The sequence below is a fragment of the Oreochromis niloticus genome, linkage group LG5, assembly GCF_001858045.2.
Source record: "Oreochromis niloticus isolate F11D_XX linkage group LG5, O_niloticus_UMD_NMBU, whole genome shotgun sequence".
Lineage (NCBI taxonomy): Eukaryota > Metazoa > Chordata > Actinopteri > Cichliformes > Cichlidae > Oreochromis > Oreochromis niloticus.
In genome coordinates, this window is record NC_031970.2 from 18,963,756 (window position 1) to 18,985,352 (window position 21,597).

The 21,597-nt window shown below is 38.5% G+C and overlaps 1 protein-coding gene across 1 annotated transcript in view; it reads right to left on the minus strand.

Annotated features, from left to right (window-relative positions):
• Positions 1–21,597, minus strand: part of syn2b (synapsin IIb) — a 79,328-nt gene that overhangs the window by 25,525 nt on the left and 32,206 nt on the right. Inside the window, exons 2-3 of the mRNA XM_003454539.4 lie at positions 6,084–6,141; positions 4,535–4,626 (exon numbers count right to left, since the gene is read on the minus strand). Of these exons, the coding sequence (XP_003454587.1) occupies positions 4,535–4,626; positions 6,084–6,141 (150 nt within the window). The remainder of the gene's footprint in view (positions 1–4,534; positions 4,627–6,083; positions 6,142–21,597) is intronic.

Below are 21,597 nucleotides of genomic sequence, written 5' to 3' on the forward strand. Positions count from 1 at the left end.
TCTCTACTTGGATGTTTCAAACAGGCAGTTTGGATGAAAACTTGTGGATCTGGAAGCCCTTTAAGAAAATTTAGCAGTTGCTCTTGGGCGAAATAACCTTTCATGTTTGAATACATTACCTAAGACAATAGGCAGATTCTAAAAGGGGGCAGGAGATAGTTAACTAAACACACACCCATTAAATTACTGTATATAAAAGTTTCTCTCAGGAAGGATCTTAGAATTAGTTTAAGCACTATAATTAGTCATTTAATAGTAATTCGAGTCTTGTTTTGAGCATTTAATCAATCAACAAAAAAAATCTGCTTTTACTTCTTTGCCACTGCTAAACAGAGATTAACACGGACACAATTTTATCGATACCCATGCAATTGTTAGTTCTGCTTAGAGGTCTGATTCTTTATTGATTGCCTGATTGATTTCTGTGTGGAAAAAATGCAAACTGTTTTCTACTGCAGAAACAGAATAGGAAAAAAGGTCTCCATTTAAAAGCTCCACTGCAATAAACCTGACATCTTTGTTTTGCTGTCAGAAAAAAAAATCCCAGCATTGATAAAGGGAAACATTGCGTTTGAAACATTAAACACTGTATTTGCCAATAAAAACATATTCAAAAGTAACCAATCAACAATGTATTAACTCTAAATTATGACATATTTCTCTTATATTCCCCCCCTCATAAAAGTTTGGACAACCCAAATACTTTGCTACTTAAATTAGCTGCTAGAAAACAGTGAGTTTTACTACTTGTACTGAAATTTGTATGTCTCACCTTGCTTTTTCTTGGTATAACATTGAAATCTCATGTTATTTTATTGCCTCAAGCCGGAGGTAAAACTGGGGTGGGCAAGAAGCTGTTTGAGCCTTACACACATTCTGTCCTGCTGGGAAATCTCATCCTGGCAGGTGAAAATGAAGGTGGTGTCTACTGTCAGAGAGGTGGCTGTGTACAGCCATCACTCAGTTAACAGTGATGAGGACTGCAGTGCAGTAAAATCTAACTACTGAGAGGTAATGAGGGATTATTATGCACAAGTGAAAAGAAATAAATGCTAAATTGCAGAGAGTAATATGTTCCCAGTGGGGTTTTTATTGATTTAAAGTCCTTTTTGTTGATTTTCTGTTATATTCTACATTTGAAACTGTGTAGGTCTCCATACAAAAAAACACCCACAGCACTGAAGCTCAGAGAAGCAATTTATGACCAGAGGGTTAAGGTCAAAAACAATATTCAGTGCAGTTCAACTCACTGAATGGCTGACGCTGACAGGACATGACTCCTGTTATTTTTTCTTTTGTCCCTGCATGCACGTATGACAGCGAGGGAATGTGAGGAAAAGCAGAGAGAGAGGTGTGAGAAAGAATACAGTGAAGAAAGAGATGTAGAGAGGAGTGAAAGAAGACAGACAGAGAGGGAAAACTCTGCCGCAGTGTGACCACCACCAGCTCTTCATGCACTGAGAATACTAATCAGACACTCCAACAAACTAAAAGACTCTGGTGGAGAGGACAGAGCAATTAATGTGACTGTAACCTCTTCATTACTGGCAGTAAGGACCATCAGTATTACCCTCATTCGATGTTGCCAAGAAGCCACAGCCATCCAAACAAGCTTTCAGTATGAAATGAAACTAAAGCGATGGATGTCACATGTATAAACGATGTATTCACATAGATACCACATGCACAATTTTCCCCACACATAAACTGGTTTTTGAAAACGAATATGCAGACGTTAGGCATACTCTGGCCATGCATGCACTGGGTTTTTGGAGCAAGCCAATCCCACTCAGGTAAAGTGGAGATGAGAGCTTACATTTCTTATTATCTTTTTATTTTTTCTGTCTACAAACCCACCCGCTAGTAATTTATGCATAAATTCCAACTCACATACATCCTTGTAGTGTACTGCTTTGTATTGAGTCAGTCACTTTAATCACTATCACTAATATTAGTACTATTTGTATATCTTTATCTGCCAGGATCATTTACCCAAGCCCTTTCAGGTTATCCTTAGTTTCTTTTGTTTTAGATTCCATAAGTGAACCACACCAACCCAAAGTTGATTTTCTGTGCTTTAGAAACTTCTTCCAGGATATTGTCTTGGCAGTTTGTCCAATAATTACATAGAAGAGCAATTTTGTAAATGACGAAATTAAGGCGTGTGCCCATTTATTTGTGGCTAAACATGGGAGTGGAAATGAGGCTTAAACGACTGAGAACAATGACTGAGATTTATATAAGAGGGCCTTTTAAATATAGCACTTTTTAGCCTCTGAGCACATTTATTTGTGACTCTAAATATAAATTCTTTTAACTCAAAAAGATGATTATTTAGAAATAAATAGTAATTTCTTCAATAAAGCAGAGAAAAGTAAGACAAAACACAAAACTAAAACATTTTTAATGGCCTCTTGAAGACTTCTCATCAAATAGTATGATTCCTTTAGTGGAGCCTTTTCCTGTTTAACCTGAATTCCTGTGTGTGGCTGAGCATATGGATGCTCTCCATGTACGTACCACAAATATTAGCAAAAGAGATTCAGTTTTTCCTGGAAAAGCAGACCCAAAATGGCTCAGATTACAAACAATCAATGAGTAAATGCAACACGGTTGCATTTACTGAAATTGCTGTAATAGACATTGCCACGTTAGATGTTTTGGGGGAGTTTTGCATACTGATGCTATGAATACTGACTATGGCCAACGTGCATTAACATACAACTCAATGCATATTAATGTCTTTGCACATTTGCTTGTGTTCAATCTCAGCTAAATAGCTGTTTAAGAAAAAGAAATAAGAATAAGTAAAGTTTTAAGAAACAACCCAAAGCATTGGTTTTCTTTTTTTTATAGTGGTGTTCTGATAGCAATAAACATTAAAAAATAAGCAATTAAATCCAAATTTTGGTTTGTGTGTCTGAGTATGTGGAGGCTAGCTATGCATACATGCACTGAAGAGTTTGCCAAATGCTCTGTGAGCTAAAATACTACCCAAATGCAAATAGTGCAAAGTGTTTCAATGCAAATAATGAGAAAACAAAACTTTTTGTTATTGTTCCATTTTTCATACATAACAATTAAAAAAACAAAAAAACCCAGAAATTGTTCAGTAAAGAAAGTATAGGTGTAGATTGTGCAGTGGCAAAGTCTAGACATAAAAGATCTTCGGGGATCGAGGCTACTTAGCAACGCAGTATCTGAGCAGTTAGGAACTCCCTGCTTTGACTTGAAATCAATGGACACGCTGTAATTACAGAATCAATTGTAGGTGCATTCAGGTCGAAAAACTGTGCATCACACAGGCAGACAGCAAGACACACTGAGGTTTATGTTGGAAACTCATTCATCGCCTCCGCACAAAGAATAAGACTTCCGTAGACATGACACAGCTGGGACAGACGAGTGTGAATCATTCCGCCCGCAGTAATTTAAAGTCTGCCTTACTCCACATGATCTTCAGCATTTGGCCCTGGTTATTGTGCGAGCACGTGCAGGCCAACCCATCATAAAACTAATGCTACACCCTTCATTTCCTGTTGGTTTTTGCTTGTTTCACACCAGTAGGAGCTACAGTCTTGTTTAATGAGTCCCAGTCTTCAGCCAGGATACTGGTGTCTCTGTCAGTGTGGTTTGTGGTGTGTATGTCTACAGTATAGGCAAATCTACTGTACCGCCCTGCGGGTGATGCTTGTGGTCATACGCCTCTGCTCTTTTTCCACTGATCAGAGCTTTCAGTAAACAATGTTCATTCTTTCCAAATGCATTCGGAAGCTTTTCTGTCTTACAGAAAGGACGCTGACTGATGGATAAATGTGGTAAAGCAGGGCTAAAACTGTAAGTTTGCTCTGGTCCTTTCACAAGGATTCAGAGTGGTGGTAATTTTGCAAGGACTCATTTGTGTTAAGTGGCTGTAATTTAAGAGGAGAATCATTTGTGTCACGTTGTGCAGCGTTGTGCCTTGTGCTCCTTTGTGTGCCCTTGCAACAGCAGGAAAACTACAGTTTGGTGATTTTGTGAGGATGGTGTGGGTTTGGCTTCATGGCATTACTGCAGGCAGAGTTAGTTAGTGGTTAGAGCTTAATTTTGTTTGCCATCAAAAGCTCTAGTCGCTTACATGTGCATTTCATGTGCATTTACTATTTTCTGTGAGAACCAAGGTGAAATTATCTCACAAAGAGTGGCCCCGCTGATAAACGTCATACCACACATTGGCCCGTTCATGTCTCTCTTTATGTTTTGTTTCACTTTCAATAACATCAGGAAAAGATGAATAACACTGAAAGCTGGAAACCGCTCTTTGAGTAGCACTGCTGACAGGTGTCTTGCTGGTAAGTTACAGAGTGGGTAGAAGTCAGTTTTTTTTCCTTATGTACTGTCGTCATTTACACTGTTTACGAATTTGTGTTTGTTTGTTTTTCTAGTTTGGGATTATTCCTGTTCAATTTTCAATTTTACTCATTAGGATAATGATGTTTTAACAATTACTCTGTCTCTATGTGTGTGACAGTGTCTGTGTACGTGCGATGCTGACCTGACAACTTTGGTCCCACCTCTGATGACCTGCATGTCCACATTACACGTCCCGTTTGAATGTGAGACGAGGTTGATCTCTGAGAACTCGGCCTACGTGGCGAAGGAGGAAAGAAGATAATTTAATCAGTTAAGCAATGTTGATACAATCTGATGCTTATAATTGGTTATTTGTGCTTTCAGTAAATAACATTGTTTCATTGTTGAAGGTTTTTGTGCAGGAAATTCTGTCCAATGTGCTCTTTCTCTCTGTCATAAAGCTACTTTCACAGCATGCGCATTATTCATTATTAATCATTTGAAATAATGAGTCATGGTGCAATCAAAACAAACAATTAAAAAAAAACTTCCACTTTTATCAAATGTCCTTAGCACAGACACTAAACGACACTTTTCAACAGCACAAACTTTTCCTGCTGTTATTTACTTACGCAGTCACGTCGTGTTATACAGCGTAAATAAACCGTGTGCTTGTGCAGCAAAACAATGTACATGGCTTTTCTTTGGTGTGGTCGAAAAACAGCGAAGATCTGTCTGTGACTCATAGCTGCCGACTTCTGTCTCCACTGGTGTCTATTTCACATCTGTGGTGAGGCTTGAGGTTGTAATTTAACTGTCAACATCTATTAGGTGTGAAACTGTTTGGTGTGAAACCCCAGAGAATAGTCATCTCAAATGCAGTAACCGAGCACTGCAAAAGGATTTTCTGGTTAGTTGGCTGAACCAATATGAAACCACTGTGACAGCCAAATCCTACATTTGAAACAACGTGAGCAAAATTAACTGTGCAGCCTAATACACAGGTCCTGTATAATTTTACTGTACTTTTTTTGTTTTACAAGTCTAGCCAATTGTTCATGCGTGGACACTCACTTTACTGGACAAAGGAGAGGACAGATGAGGACAATTAAATCTTATGATGCTTAAAAAACAAATTAAATCAATTTAAATCCAGACATATACAAAAAAGTTGATTATTTCTCAATTTGTCCGCACCAAAAAACCTCAAAAAAGTATTAGTGTACGTGAAGGTTACATAAGAAAATGTGGCCAAATCAAACAGCTTCGTTTACGAGGTCATCAGCAACATTAGATTTCAACATTGACAGAGACGTCATGGCTTGACAGCAGGATGTGTTAATGTTAAGGTTTAGTTTGCTATGAGGTGACACTATAAGAATCTTGGGGGTAAATGTTAACACCATCAACCTCATATGCTGTTTGACGATGTTATCACTATGGTGTGAAGCAGGTAATATTTACCAGGTTCACACATTCTTGTGTTTAGCCTGTTAGCATTCTAAAATGCTTATCAGTATAATATGATCTGTCAACATCAAAATACTACTGATGTTGACAGTAATATTCCTAGTTTTCCAAGAGATTTAAGCTAAACTAAAGAGAAAACTTAAATTCCTCTCAGATCATCACAGCTGCGAAAAGAATCTTCTGATGTTATTATTAATGATACTCAATAGAATATCAGTTCACTTTGATGACTGGCACCTCTTTTCTGCAGCATCACATATTTGTTAAATCCATCATGATACCTGCTCCACTTTGATGTCATATTCCCCAAGGACCTTCTTTCCTCGAAACACTTTAGCCCTGCAAAAGAAGAGAAGTGTTTTAGTTTGCTATTGCACACACCAAACCTCTCAGTTGTCTATGCTGCCCTCTACTGGACAATATAGCTGCTGTGGCACAAATGGGAGACAGGAAATGGAGGCCTTTGTTTGTGTACTTCTAATGGCCAAACTTTGTCATATATAGGGCAAAGCCTATTTTAATGAGCATTTGTGAACATATTAAAAAGATACAGCAGATAAGAAGGCCATGCTGAAACTGCAGCTGGTCTCATCACACATGGTGGTGATGTTAAATTCTGATTCAAACTGTAAAACATTTTGCAGTTTGAATGATGAATGTGTCCAATAAGTGTGTTGTTCGATGTTGACGTACTAATATCTCGACCGCCAATTGCTCGAGAGTGACGTAGAAATAGATTGCAAGTAAACACAAACAGGCAGGCAGATGGAGAGCAGGCAGGAAAAGACGAACAGGCACAGAGAATGAGAAGAGCAATAGAGGTACACAGACCGTCAGCCAAAACACAAGCAGGATGTTTTTATTATACACAGGCATCATAAATGGATCACAGAGTGTTTACTGCGCATCCATCATCAAACCGTACACTGACTCTTAAAAAAAAAAGCAATAACCAAGAACATGAATCAAAAACAGCAGACATGTTTTTGAAGTCGCATCTGATAGCTTTTCTTTATGAGTCTGCACCAAATTTATTATGAAATACTTTGTGAGATGTCTTTTCAGGAAAGTCCAGGAGACAAGATGCATCTAAAAAGATGGAGAAGTGAGTTTCCAAACACATTTGGAGCCCGGGTAAAACGACTCCCTCTCTAATCTCATTCCTAATTGAATCTCCTTCAATTATTCATTCAAACAGCCATCCTCTCCAAACATTATGCCAGCTCATGTACCACAATTTAACATTACATCAGACTGCACACACACACACGGTTCCTCTCTGTGCTGTCGATTAAAAATATTTGCAGGGTTTTTTTCCACATAACCTCACAGGGACCTCGTGTAATGCGGCACACAGGCATCTGGCTCGTTAGTGTGGTTCATTAGGACTAGACCATCTGTGAGAGAAACACTTTGAGGGTATGATGCCTTAACTTCTGACAATCAATAACCACACCAACAAAATTGGTGACCTTATAACTGCAGCAATATATCTTTATTAGCCCTACTAGAAAGTCATTGTTTTAGTGTGTGTGTGTGTGTCTGTGTCTCAGCACAGGCAGCTGATTAAACACACTGCAGCAGTGACACCCATGAATTCACCACTGAAGCCTCTACTGCATCGTGAAAAATGATCACCACATGCCACGCATCATACTTATGAATGAAAAATGTCATCACTTCCCACAGCATTAACTCAACAGGTCACACCACAGTGCCTCCAAACAGAGTATTGAGAGTCAAACATAACTGATGCCTCTGCTGCTGAATGGGTTTAGGAGCAAATGAGGGTTCAGTATGTGTTCAGTATCTGGAGCACGAAGCAAAACAATACACGGAGACATGCAATGCCAGGGCAACACACTAATGGACAATTATAGAGCTCTACTGAAAGACAGCTGATGGAGCCTCTTTGTTTAATTCCATTAAACAGCATAATGCTGCTGTCACATAGCAAAATGCAGGACGTGCACACAAATATCCTCAACTGAGCTGTAAGTGAATTTCTGGGAGTGAACTTTTACAGGATAGGAACAAAGATGACGTGTACATTTAATGTGTGTGTGATGACAAAACGTTGTTGTATCAGATGTCCGCAAAGCTGTATTACTGCGATTTATTCGATTTATTAGCAAAAGTGAATGCAAACAGGTGACTTTTTACATATCCAGCACACGAGCAGCGACCTTAGCCTGCATCTAGTTATGTGTTTGTGGCAACTCGATATATCCTGTATTCACTTTTGCTTTTTGCCACTACTTAAAGGAAATGTCTAATTATTTAGCAGCTAAATCCTCCACAGTGTTATTCACCAGGTAAGCTATGTTATAACTACATCTATACTACATCCTTGCTGCTTGCTATGGCTGAAAATTAGTTTTGCTTTAAATATTGCACAGTGCAAATGCTTAGCTGGAACATACAGTTCAATGGTTTGCATTACCTGAAGCTAAAACTACTTGGTTCTCAAATAATGCAACAATCATGCATGCAACACAGCTTAGAGTAGATTAAAACCACGTTGAAAAGAGGTAAGGCTTTTGCCTCACCTAGTGGAAAAAAAGCAGTTTCACTTGCAAGTCAAAGTAAACCACTGTAGGTCAGTAGGAGGAAGTTACCCTTTACACACGACCCAGTTTCCAGCAAACCCAGAACAGTATACAATGAGATAGAAGGCATAAAGGTAGAAACAATGCTTTGCCAGCACAGACTTATGCACCCTCAGGCAAAGACTGTTATACTCAAAGCTTTCTCTCTGTTACATCCATTCAAGCCTCTGTTTCCGTCAGCATAATGAGCAGTCTCAGGGGGCAGATAGTGTGACTAGTTCTGTTAGGCTAAAGGGTGCCATACATCACAAGGCTGCCAAAAACAAATCATCTCTGACAGGTTATTCCTAAGTTTTCCTGTATTTATTACATAGCATCCACTAATGTCTTAACAAATAAACACATATAGTTGAGCAGAGTTTAATAGTGTTGCCCAGAGACACACACCAACTGCTGCTTTGTTATTCTAGAGAATACCGAAAAAGTGTGTTCAATCCATCAGCAGGGATGGACTACACAGCATTAAAGTGCACTGCAGCAGAGATCAACATTATGAGGAAATATGTACAGAGCAATTCTCCAAAAGTCTATTAGCTAGTGTTAAAGCAACAATTCAATATAAATGAAATTTTACATTGAACCCCACCATCAAACTGTGTAAACAACATTTGTTAATATTGATCTCTCTCTCTCTCTCTCTCTGTGTATATACATATATATATATATATACACATATATATCAGTGTTTGAGTAGTTGAATTAAGACTGTGGTCGCTGTTATAAAAATGAGCCTAACAGACAGAAATTACAAAAAATGGGTTGTTTTGTAAAATGTAAATAAAAACAGAATGCATTGATCTGCAGATCTCATAAACTCATATTTTATTCACAATGTATCAAATGTTTAAGCTCAGACATTTTATGAAAAACGAGCTCATTTTCAATTTTATGGCAGCAACATGTCTCATGGGGGAAGCAAAAGGCTGGAAAGGTAAGTAGCACTGAAAAGAAACAGTTGGAGGAACATTTAGGAACTAATTAGGTTAATTGGTAACAGGTCAGTGACATGATTGGATATAAAAAGAGTGTGGCAAGGCAAACGCAGGCTGTATGTGTGTCATGCTGGGGTCCGTTAACACATGCAAGCGTTACGAAGAACTTCTTAGAACGGTAGTTTCTGAGTAGTAAAGATGGGCTGTCACGTTTGGAGAATGAAGTTGTGCGGACCCAGATGCAGGGACGAAGGAAAACAGCATTCCAATAACAAACAGAGCCGTTTATTTAGGCTGATTAAATTCCAGGAGAAACAAAAACTGTATAAGGCACACGGATAATGAGGACTTCTAAAAGCACTAGAAATACAAGGAATTCACTACAGAAACAAGTAGGTAACAAACACGCAGATTAAACAGTACAACATGACAAAGAACAGAAGCAAAGTGAGGGTCTGAAGACACAAGAACTAATCAGGAAATTGGAAACAAGAATGACCAGACAAAGGACGTAAACCCAGGAACAAGCCACAGAAGAAAACAGCTACCAAAATACAACAGGGGAACATCGAACAGTGAGATGGAGACTTAACAAGACACGGGGGAAGAAAAGTGAGGCAGCATATACTTGAAACCCAAGAAATTAGTTTACAGCTCAGAAACTAGATTGGAAAATGTGGCTCAAACTAAGGTGAGATTCAGATACTGAAGCTTTTCACTGCTACATAAAAAGCTCAAAGCACCATAAATGGAAGAATCCAAAGCTGACAATGAAAGCCATCAACATTATCGTCATCATTAGATGCTTATGATCTCAGGCAGCACTGCGTTAAAAACCTTCATGTTTCCATCGTGGAAATCATAGTATGGGTTCATGAACACTTGCAGAAATGTGTGAACACAGTTCACTGTGTCATCCATAAATGCGGAGATTGAGGCAAAAGGAAACTATTCTTTGGTCATACAAATTGAAATGTGAAACATATATGCTGCTCCGGTCTAAAGAGCAGAGAGACCATACTGCTTGTTATCAGTACTCAGTTCAAAAGCCTACATCTGTTCCAGCATGCATCAGAGCCTATGGAATTAGCAGCTTGCACATTTGGAAAGGCACCATCAGTGCTGAAAGGTATATACAGGTTCTAGAGCAACATATGCTCCCATTCAAACGATATCTTTTTCAGGGAAGACCTTTTATATTTCAGCAAGAAAATGCTAAACTGTTTACTGCATCTATCACAACAGCAGGGCTTCGCAGAAGACTCCAGGTGGCCTCACCAATTGAAAACATTTGAAGAATACAATGTCCCAAAATTGTTGAGCAGCTAAAATCCTATGTGGGGCAGAAATGGGACAACATTCCTCCCCCAAAAGTCCAGCAGCTGGTTTCCTCAGTTCCCAGACATTTACTGCTATTAAAAATTGAAGGGATGCGACACATTTGGCACATTTTGTTAGTTTAAACATTTGATATGTTTGCATATGATATGTTGCATTCTGTTCTTATTTACATTTTACACAGCATCTCCAAATTTGGGGAATTGTCTTTGTAAAGGTAAATGTAAGCTTCAACTCATGAAGATCAGCCAGATGCATCTGAAGTAAGTTTTTAATGGATTGAGTTGATTAGAGTTAGGGATAAAAACATTTCTGCATGGTTACATAATAGTTGAATGGCTTCAATTTAGTAAAAAGAAAAGCGATACACAGTAGTAATTAGTAATGGTTCTGTGTTAAGTGGATGTGTTACTGAAATTGTGAACTTCTGGAACAGATGCTGATATTTCTATGATGGTTTTAACTGTAGAAATTACTCTGTGGGAACCTCATATTCAGCTCAGCACACAATTTGCCAAAATTGTCTGTAAATTTTAGCTATGCAGTCCATTATAAAATGTTACTATCTCAAATGACATAGATGGTTTAGATGCATGTTTTGTGAACTACAGTAACAGCATGGCCAAATTATCGAGGACTTTTTACTGGTCTAAATGTGACGGTTGAGCTAATTTTTCTACGATCATTTAATATGATTCCACTTTCGCTATTGATTGATGGAGTCCATGAGTCTGCGGCAGCCTATGGAAATTAAGCCTTTCAAATCAATGCATGGTAATGGCAGAGAGACAGCAATAAGGAGAGGAAAAGATGACAAAGACCGATGAGAGCAAAAGGCAAAGAAATGAGTGCCAGCAGTATTGCAGACGGGGATACAACGAGTAGATTTAAAATAAAGATAACATGCAGCATCACGCTCTGCATAATTCTGCTAAAAAGTCAGATAGTAGTAGGTTTTTCAGTTCTTAAAGGTTTTACTCTGCTCCTAGGCACAGAAGAGAGAAACTTCATACCAAAATCCACACACTTTACGTCTGACTGCTAAAAGGTCATGAAATAGACAGAACCATTTCAACTAATATCCACCCTGAAAGATGTATACATGGCCTAAAGTCCTGTATCATATAATGAGATTTACTTGGCAAGTATACAGTCAATAACTGTGGTATAATGACTGTATCTGCTGCGTATTATATCCTATTACACATACATATATAGACATTATGATAGAAAGTATTCCTTGGCACTCTATTTCTCCACTCTTTTCTCTCCTATTTTAGCTGTTGTTTACCCTTCAGAGGCAATTTTTTCCACCTCTCACTCAGTAGTTTTGATAATTGATTCAGTGTGTAGGTGCATCCAAAAGATGCAAGAAAACAAAAGCGTTGTGCACGAGTGATCATGCAAGGTACTTTGTGTTAACTGTCGAAATATTATATTGCTGACATATTTGCCTACCAGTAGAGAAGACAGAGAAACATGTAAGTTGTCAAGTTATGCAAACACCTTGAAAAGAACAAAGCTGTGATTTTAATAAATGAAAGCTGATCTACTGTAGTTTCATATGATCAAGAATGCTTTAATTCACAACATGACTGCTGTCCCTTCTTTTGTTGTGGCAATCCGAGCCAGTATTCGCCTTTGCCTCTACTTGATCTACACTTGAGATTGTGGAAATCAAGATTCTGGCTGCTGGGGGTAGAAGGGCATTATAAGTGTCTGCTCAAGTGTAGTGAGAGACAGCTGGTGCAAACAGACAATGTAGGTCTGAGCCAAAAAGACTGTATTCAAAAAGACACCACACAGGTCCTCACAGGCAGCTTGATTAAATACCAGTAAAAGATAGACTGTGCTCATTATTGATGGGGAGCATTAATTATTGTTGGATGAAATAAAATCCTCAGAGGTACACTATATTTCACATTGAAGAAAAACAGTCTGCTTTCCTTTAAAATGCACTAAAATTCTAAACATGTGACAAATAAAGCTTAGTAGAAACTGAATGATGATACAGGACAAAGATCTGAAGCACAGCAACAATTCTACAAAAAAATAAGTGAAAAAGAAAAGGAGCAAAATTTTGTGATGGCCTAATCATAGTCCAGACCTTAACCCGACTTAAATGCAGTCCCAAAACTTTAAGAGAGCTGTGCATAAACGAATATCCACAAACTCCAGTGAACTGAAGCGACATTGTAAAGTGTGATATTAGAGTCTGATCAAGTCATACAAAAAATAATTACTTCAAGTTATTGCTGCTAAAAGTGGCTCTCCAGGGTACAGAATCATGAAATGAACTTGGTTATACAAAAGAGTTCTTAGAGACCTGTGAAAACTCTCTTTTTTAACATTACTGTATATGATATTAGGATTTTTTTTCATTTTTTACAAGTATACTTGTCTATTTGATCTTTAATTTTTATTTGACACTGCTCACAGTGATTTATCATGATCTATTAATTTAGTTTCCAAGCTTTGTCTGACCATGTTGTGACAAGCAGCTTTCTGATGACTCATGCTAGTTGAGAAGGCCGCAGTAAATCACTAAGAAACTCACAGACACTGACAGATCAAGGCATGAATAGGCAAACATAATTTACTCTCCTGCCTTTCTCTCACTAAGCAGGGTATCAGTCTTTTTTACTGACACTCCGTGCTCTTGCTCAATGTTAAAATTGGTCAGGAGAGCCAGCTTTTGATAGGCTGTGCTGATGGAACAGACACAGCATGGAAACCTCTGAATCAGTGGTATTGACTTGTACATTCTTGCCTTGAGGTGTAGATGTCGCTTGAATAATTTAGCCGCGGACCAGGGGGGCTGTAACACCTCCTCCTGCTATCATCCTCCTTCAGTGAGCTCTACAGGAAAGCAGGTATCCCAGAGACTGAAGCTCATTCGTGTGTCTAGAAACCACTGCATGTTGTGGAAAGCAGGTCATATGATAAATTATGGCTCCTCTGATTTCAATTAAATACAGAATATTGAAAGTATTAGAATTTACAGGAAAATGGTTTAAATATGTTTGCTGTTCGGGTTTTAATTTAAAATGGAGAAATAAATTTTAGATACATTTTTCTTTTGAAGTTTTTTGAAATAACTGTCAGTGAGTGATAACTGTTTCGCTGCTGATGGAAGCAACAACATGACGAATGCAGAGGCACACGTGAGCTTTCTGTTTGTTCTAACTGTGCATCAGAAATAGCTACCATTCACAGCAAATATACAACCAAAGCCAAAGTAATCAAATAGCTTCTTAGGAGTGGATTGCCTGGACGAGCTGACCCTTAATCTGATTGTGTAGCAGCTAACTTCAAGACCAGGCTGAAGGAGACTCCAGGACATGCAGGTGGCTGCATGGAGAGGGTAGATGTCATGTTGATTTCTGTACATACATTTGATAAAATATGATTGTTTGACTTGACTTGTCCAATTACTTCTGAAGTCCCAAACACTGTATGAACTAAAAATACACTTTATTCAGTACTAATGCAAACCAACACAAAATAAAGCTTTTATTTCTTTTTAAAATTGTATGTACTTAAGCACAGAACCTGAAAATATACATATAACCAAATATTTATGGTCCGCTCTACGCTTGTACATTTCCTTCAGTAGTGTGATAAATGGGGCTGGAGATGTGTTTATGTCTGTGCGGCAGAAGAAGACTTATCTCTGTGGTTTTATTACATTACTGTGATAAACACAGACCTGTGGGGCAGACTGCCCTCTCGTGTAGATGCTGAAGCATGCTTATAAGTTTGCATGTATGAGAGCACCCAAATACAGTACAGTGTGTGCGCTAATGAAAAAGGACTCATCTAGGGAGCATTTTGAAACTAATAGCCTTAGATGATTGTTTTCTTGAGGTTTCACTTAACCCCACATGCAGATGATTTGTCGTTGGGCTGTGTGTTTGCCGAGTGTGGCTTTGGTTTTGTGTCTAAGTGTGTGATTATTATGCTTGGTATCCTTGTAAAGAAAGAGGGAGTGACAGCAATTTGTTTTATGTCATTCCTTTAATTTGACGAGTTTGTTTTTATTTTGTTTTGCAGCTTTCTTTGTTTTTCTCTCATAACTTCTCTTGTTTCTTGCCAACCCTCTACCAGCTTACAGTTATTCATCGGGTCTCCTGTGAGGTTTTCTTCACTCAAGTTTTGTAAAGAACAAATCTGCCGTTGTTTATATTGTCAACAACTGTATTTCTTCGGGACTATTTTCAGCTACAGAATAACACATATTTGGTGTTTATTTCTTTCATATCAAGTGTTATATAAAACTCACTGACATATTAAAAACACTTTTTACTATACTCTTTTATAAAAAATTCTTTACACCAAGTATGTTGACACTAATAAAAATACAGAAACCTTATTCTTTAATGTCTGTTTGAAACCCTTTTAAGTTTTTTTATTGGTTGCTATCTGCCTCTTAAGTCTAATGTCATTATCCAAAATCTTCTTTGATTCCCAAACTCAAATAAACACTGTGGGATCACTGAGAGTTAAAAACAGCCAAAAACAACGCTTTCGTCTTCAATAAAATGATCAGTGTCACTGTTTAACATGATGTTAAACTTTGTTAGAATAAAGTTTAACATCATGTCATCCATGAAGGTAGTTATGTATGGTTTTGCTATCACTTTGGGCATGAAGACATAAAATTAAACAGCAGCAATGTTCGTAGGGTTATTGAAGTTGGGCTAGCTGGCATGTAATAGTGTGACCTGGTGGCTACCTATAGAGCTACATGTACAGTTAGGATAGTATAAACACACTCAGAGCAAAGTTGGAGGATGAACGTTAACTTTTTTCCCTCAATGAAAGTCAATGTGAGGGTCACTGACGGGCAGAGGCAAAGTCTAACACTCATTCTTTTCTTAGGTGTTCAAATATTTGGTATCTGGGAAACTGTGAGTTGATGAGCTGTAATTACATTTTAAGGTTTTAAAAACTGACCTTAAAGACATGCTGCACATGAATAGTGCTAATAAAAAGCCAGAGAGGCTGACAATGACTACTGATTATTTCAGAGGCTTGTTTATATAAAGTAAAAAAAGATACAAAGTATTACAATACCTTAAAAAGGACAACAGTCATGATGAAAACAGTAGGAGCTTGGACCTGGAAGCAGCATCAATTAACAAGCAGATTGTGAATGACTTGTGTTAGCCCTATTATAAACTGATTGACCTAGCTAAGGCAAAATATTTTTAGGTCAGTTGAATGTAATGAATCATAGCTTGACAATTATATTTAAATAAGGTGGACAGTGTAAACTAAACAACTGTAGGACTGTAAACACACAAGTGAAACCAATGAGGGCAGGGCTGACAATCCGAAACAAGGGAAGGGCAGACAAAATCAGGAAATAAAGACAGCTGAAAGTGACATAAAAAATAAAGGTGGCAGTAACTAAAGCAGAGGCACCAACAGCAGACAGGAACAGAGACACAGAGAGGGAAACAGAGGATGCACTGAGAGGGCGTAAGGGCAAAGATGAGGGAAAAACTACAAAACCAAACACAACATTAAAACCAAAACAATAACAAAACCCCCAAAGCATTACAGCCATAGTGTGACCAATACAGCCAGTTAGGCCTGTTTCCGCTCACATTGAATGCTGTGGTATTTGTACTTCACTAATTAGTGGGATGACAAAGCCAGACAATTATCGGCAAATATGTGGCAAGACTACTTCTCCGGGTAGAAGCACACTAACCTCCTCATTACTGCAAATTGGTGGCTGAGTCAGAAAAGCCTCCATGGCTGTGGTAAAACACTCTGACTGTTTGAGACTGTTGTATTTATGTTTTCCAATGGACACCAGAGTAAAATTAAACAAAAATAAAAACATATTTCACTTAATGAGTTGTTAGTAAAGCACAGAGTTGAATAAGGCAACAGCTAATTGTAGATGAATATATTTCCAGCAATACCAAAGTCAAAAACTCCCAGTTACACACCCGAAGAGTGGCACATATTGCTCTAATTGCCCTGGTTTATTCTAGAATGCTTTCTAAAGTCTCTCTCTATACTGTGTCTTGGCAGGAAAAGGAGCTGAAATGGTCAAACAGTAAGCTAAGACAGCAGGCAATTAATTCAGCATTTAAGTGATCTGTCTGTGCACGGATTATCTGCACACACTCCTTGAAATGGGTTGTGGGTTGCCAGGTTGTTCCGACAGATGGGTTTAAATTGCATTCATTGCATGGACTGTGTGTGTGGACTGTCTTTTAATAGACAACTTGGAAACTTGGGTACCATTATGATGATACTAATGCATCCAGATTATTCAAAATGAAGTTTGTACCACATGCTAACATTAGCATCATAATAAATGTGATAAAAGTAGCACTCGACTTTCTGGGGTGGTTTATCTGCAAATGTTTTCTGTCATGAAATTAATCCTCTTTGTTGATTGGTGTTTGTCTGGTCTTTCTATATATTATCATTTCTGTTTATTTTTTTAAATCCCACTGTTGCATATAGCCAAAATGTGTTCACCCATTAAGAAGCACTTCATCAGTGAGTGCTGATGTTACATGTACATCCCGAAATAGTTCTAGGGGTTTGGAAAAATGGATTACCAGGATGTTAACACATAAATTAGCAAATATGTTAATTTCAGCGAGAGCCAACACAACAGAATAAAACAGTGCTGACTTAAATCAACTTAGTAACTTTGTCAACAGAAAGCTTACAAACCTACACCTCAACTCCTCATCAACCAAGAACAGGACAAAACAGTGAATAACACAGAAAATTACAGCTCTCCCCTAAAAACATCCCCTTGTCACTGTAATAGAGAGAAACAAAGGCTAATTCTATCAGGTCTTAGAAGCCATAAAGAAACCTAAGAAAACAAGCAAGCAACAACAACAACAACAACAACAACCCCTGAAGTGTATAGCTTTGGTCAACTTATATAGGCCCTGGAGAGCATCCATTGGCTGCAGGTCTCAGACTTTGACATGACATGAAAAGCAGGATGATCAGGAGCCAGTATTAGGGAAGTAGGAAAGGGTAGAACTTAAAGGTCAGGACCAGGAGGCAACATAGTAAACATTAACCTCCTGTATACTCTTTGTGTTCTTTTAAGTGAATGTAACAACCTGCTAAACATCAGCACATTGTTCTTTGGTCACAAAGAGTCCAATTACCAATTTAAGAAGAGCCTTTGTGAGTCTGCAGTGCTATTTTGAGCTAAATGCTAAGATTAGCATGTGAACCTTGTCACGAGGACAATGCCTTGATATTTAGCAGGTACAGATGCACTCACTGACTACTCCATTAGATACACCAGTTTTACTGTGTATTAATCAGCAAATCACATGGCAGCAACTCCATTATGTCATGGTGACATTCTCAAGACAACTTGCTGAAGTTTAAACAGAGCATCAGAATGGGGAAAAAGTGATCTAAGTAACTCCGAACATTGTATGTTTATTGTTAACAGATGGGCTGATCCCAGTATTTCAGAACTACCACTGACACTCAATACAACCGATGTATGCAGAAGAGCATTTCTAAATGCAAAACCCCTGAAACCTTGAAAGATGGGCTAGAGCAGCAGAAGACCATACTGGGTGCCACTCTTGTCAGCTAAGAACAGGAAACTGAGGCTAGAATTGGACAGTAGAAAATTGGAGAAATGCCACCTGATATTATGAGTATCAGTCTCTTCTGCAACAATCAGATGGCAGGGTCAGGATTTGGTGTGTACAACTCAAGTTGATGTAACATGGGGATGTTTTATTCACACATTTTGGCCCTTTTTACCATTGTTTTAACACCACAATCTGATTATTATTCCTGACAACAGTGTAGCTATCTTCTGATGAATGCTTCCAGCAGGATAATGGACCATGTCAAGGTTCAAATAATCTCAAACTGGTTTCTTGAACATGACATTGAATTCACTGTACTCAAACGACCTCCACACTCCACCATCTTTGGGATGTGCTGGAACAGGAAACTCAAATCTTAGATGTACAGCCGACAGATCTGCAGCAACTGTGTGATACTATCATGACACCATGGACCAAAATCTCTGACAAACGTTTCCAGCACCTTGTTGAATCTGCGCCATGGAGCATTAAGGCAGTTCTGAAGGAAAAAAGGATGTCCAACCCGATATAAGCACAAAGTAACAAAGTGTGGCGTTAGTGTATCTATGTTATCTTCAGCATTTTAGTTTCTTCTGTAAGTTCGCATTCTAACATAGGATAATTCTGGTTAGTTTAGCAGACATTTGCTTATATCAAAGTAAAGGGAAAGACTATTACTATCCTGTACTTGAAAAAAGACTCCAACCCATAAAAGCAGCAACATTTCACTCAACAAAACACACGTGAACCACAGATTAAAATGAGATCATAAGATCAAAAGAACGTCATCCTCTAAAATCCATGAATGAACTTTTTCACATCCATCCAACAGGCTGAGATATAAAATGTTGGAGGGAATAAGGAACACCCCATCCAACTTGTCATTTGATAAATCAGTGAATAAACAAATCATTTTGACTCTAGCAGGTGGAATTTTAGAACAATGAACAGACACAGCAGGTTAAATGCAGGTACTACAACTTTTAGCACTTCATCACCTCTGTGGGGAGGGTTTTCAAATTCATGTGAAAAATTCAACATTTACTTCCCTGGGTGTTGACATTTCTGCCTTTCAGGGCTCAATTTCTGCCTAACACCTACACTGGCTGAGATCTGTTTCTTCTTAATTTGACATTTCTGTTTAATTTCCGCTCCAGTTAGTCAGATTTCTCCATTTAATTGTAAGATTATTTCCTGTTACAGCTTGCTGTGACTGTGTTCTGGGTACGTGCTGGGATGAGAACACAGGGTCAATGATTGATTGATTGTCAATGATTTGACAAGCGTGTTCATTTAGGCTAAGTGCTCAAGAGGAAGCTAAAAATTCAAATCTGCCCGTCTTCCATTTCTCCCCTTTTCTCCTCCATGTGCCCGGCCAGGATACACACCGTCCACACCTTCCTTAAGATCATGAGAATGTTTTCTCAGTTTTAAAGATTGGGCTTTCCACTCCTGTTCAGTGTTTTATTTATTGAGTGAAGGCTTAAATTTAGGGATTCTCCACAGCAGTAAGTTTCATCCTATTCTCATGGAGCAGCATAAAAATGGGAACTTTGGAATTGAAAGTGCTTCACCCATACAAGGAAAAAAATATGCATTGACAACACAGGTGGACAATTTGATCCCACTGTACAAGCCTCACGTCTTTGAAATCAGATGACCAGTGCCAGTTAGAGAGCCACCCACTGATTCATTTCACAGCGTGGTGAAGCTCAGGTGAGTATTCTTCCCGGTTTAATGTTGGGTTGAGACAGAGTGCCTGTCTGGAGCAAGATGGAGATCACATAAATCACCAGAGATGATGCTGCGGCAGCTCGGCACAAATGACTCTTTTTATGCCCTTTATCCAGATGTCTGTTTCTGACCTGCTGTGCCAGCACACCTGTGAGCACACATGATGCGAAACGCGCACACAAATATGCTCAGATACAAATAGAGAAAAAAGTCAAGAGGGCTATTTCAAGGCTGGCTGACGTTTTAAAGAAGTCAGCCATAAAATGGTGTCAGTGAAGCAGCACTCGAGCTCAGGTTCATATCTGCTGTAGGCTCTTTGTGGTGAATTTCCTTGTTACTTGAGTAAGAACGGGTTTCAGTCTTGGCACAGGATTCATATTTAATGTTGTTTCTGAAGGTTATGATATGGACAAGTTGACTCTCCCTTCAGACACTGTAGGAGGAGCTCTGGCTGTGTCTTCATATGTGTAGAGACAAAGAGTTCGCAGTGTTTGTGAATATTCAGGGCACCGTTCCACCGTTCAAGAGAAAATATATTTCTGTTCAATTGCTAAATTGCTAAATTTATCTTTGACTGCATTTAGTTTTTATAATCACCTCTTGCTATGGTAATTCTTGCTGGTCATCAAAAATGTATGTTATTACTAATGAAAACTAAAGACCTCTTACTCTTGCAAATTCAAACTGAAAGCATCAGAAGCTAAAATACAACAGGCTTTTATTGCTAAGCAGCCATGAGAAATGCAAGGTAAGAACAAATGTTTTTCCCAAGGGGCCACATGAGAAACAGGGACTGTTGTAAGCTGAGCTGAACTCAGTTTTGCTCAGTTGTATCTCTTTGTAAGTTTCTCATGTGGCCCTGTGGGAAAATGAACTGCCTAACCCTGCTGGAGCATCAAAATTAAGACATTTGTAACATCTTTTGACTGGAGAGTGTCCTGGAACAAGAAGGTCGGGCCCTACAGGCTCCATGAAATAAAGCACAGGTCATTTTCATCCCTTTTTAGCTAGATTTTGGGGAAAGACAGTTTTTTTTTATTAAAACAGAGGAACCTCATTGTCATTACTGCGCTGATAAGCAAGTGGTCAAGTTTATTGGATAGTGGAATGGAAACCATAGGCTGCTTTCAGCCTTTGATGATGACTAGGCCATCACTAATCACCTCAGCAAATTCATGTCACTTAACTGGACCCCTCAACTGTAGCATTAAGCATTAAATAGCAGGTGTCTGTGCACTCATAGAGCTTAATAACCAATCTCGTTAGCATAGCCGATAACTTAGCACTTTACATTCCAGCTGCTATGTCTATTTTTTTTGTATATTATAAGAATGTAGTAGATATGATGAGCTCTCCTGGGAGGACAGTCTCATAGATTTGCAAAATGGACATCTGAGAAATGACTATGTTCAACTGTTCTATCAATCTAACTACAGAATGATGACAGAAAATTGTCATGATAGATTATACAACAACCGCCAAGTGGGGTGAAGCACCCACACCCCCTTACTCTCACATATATATCGACACTTATAATTTAATACAGCATACACCTACAAAAAGCTCCCCACACAC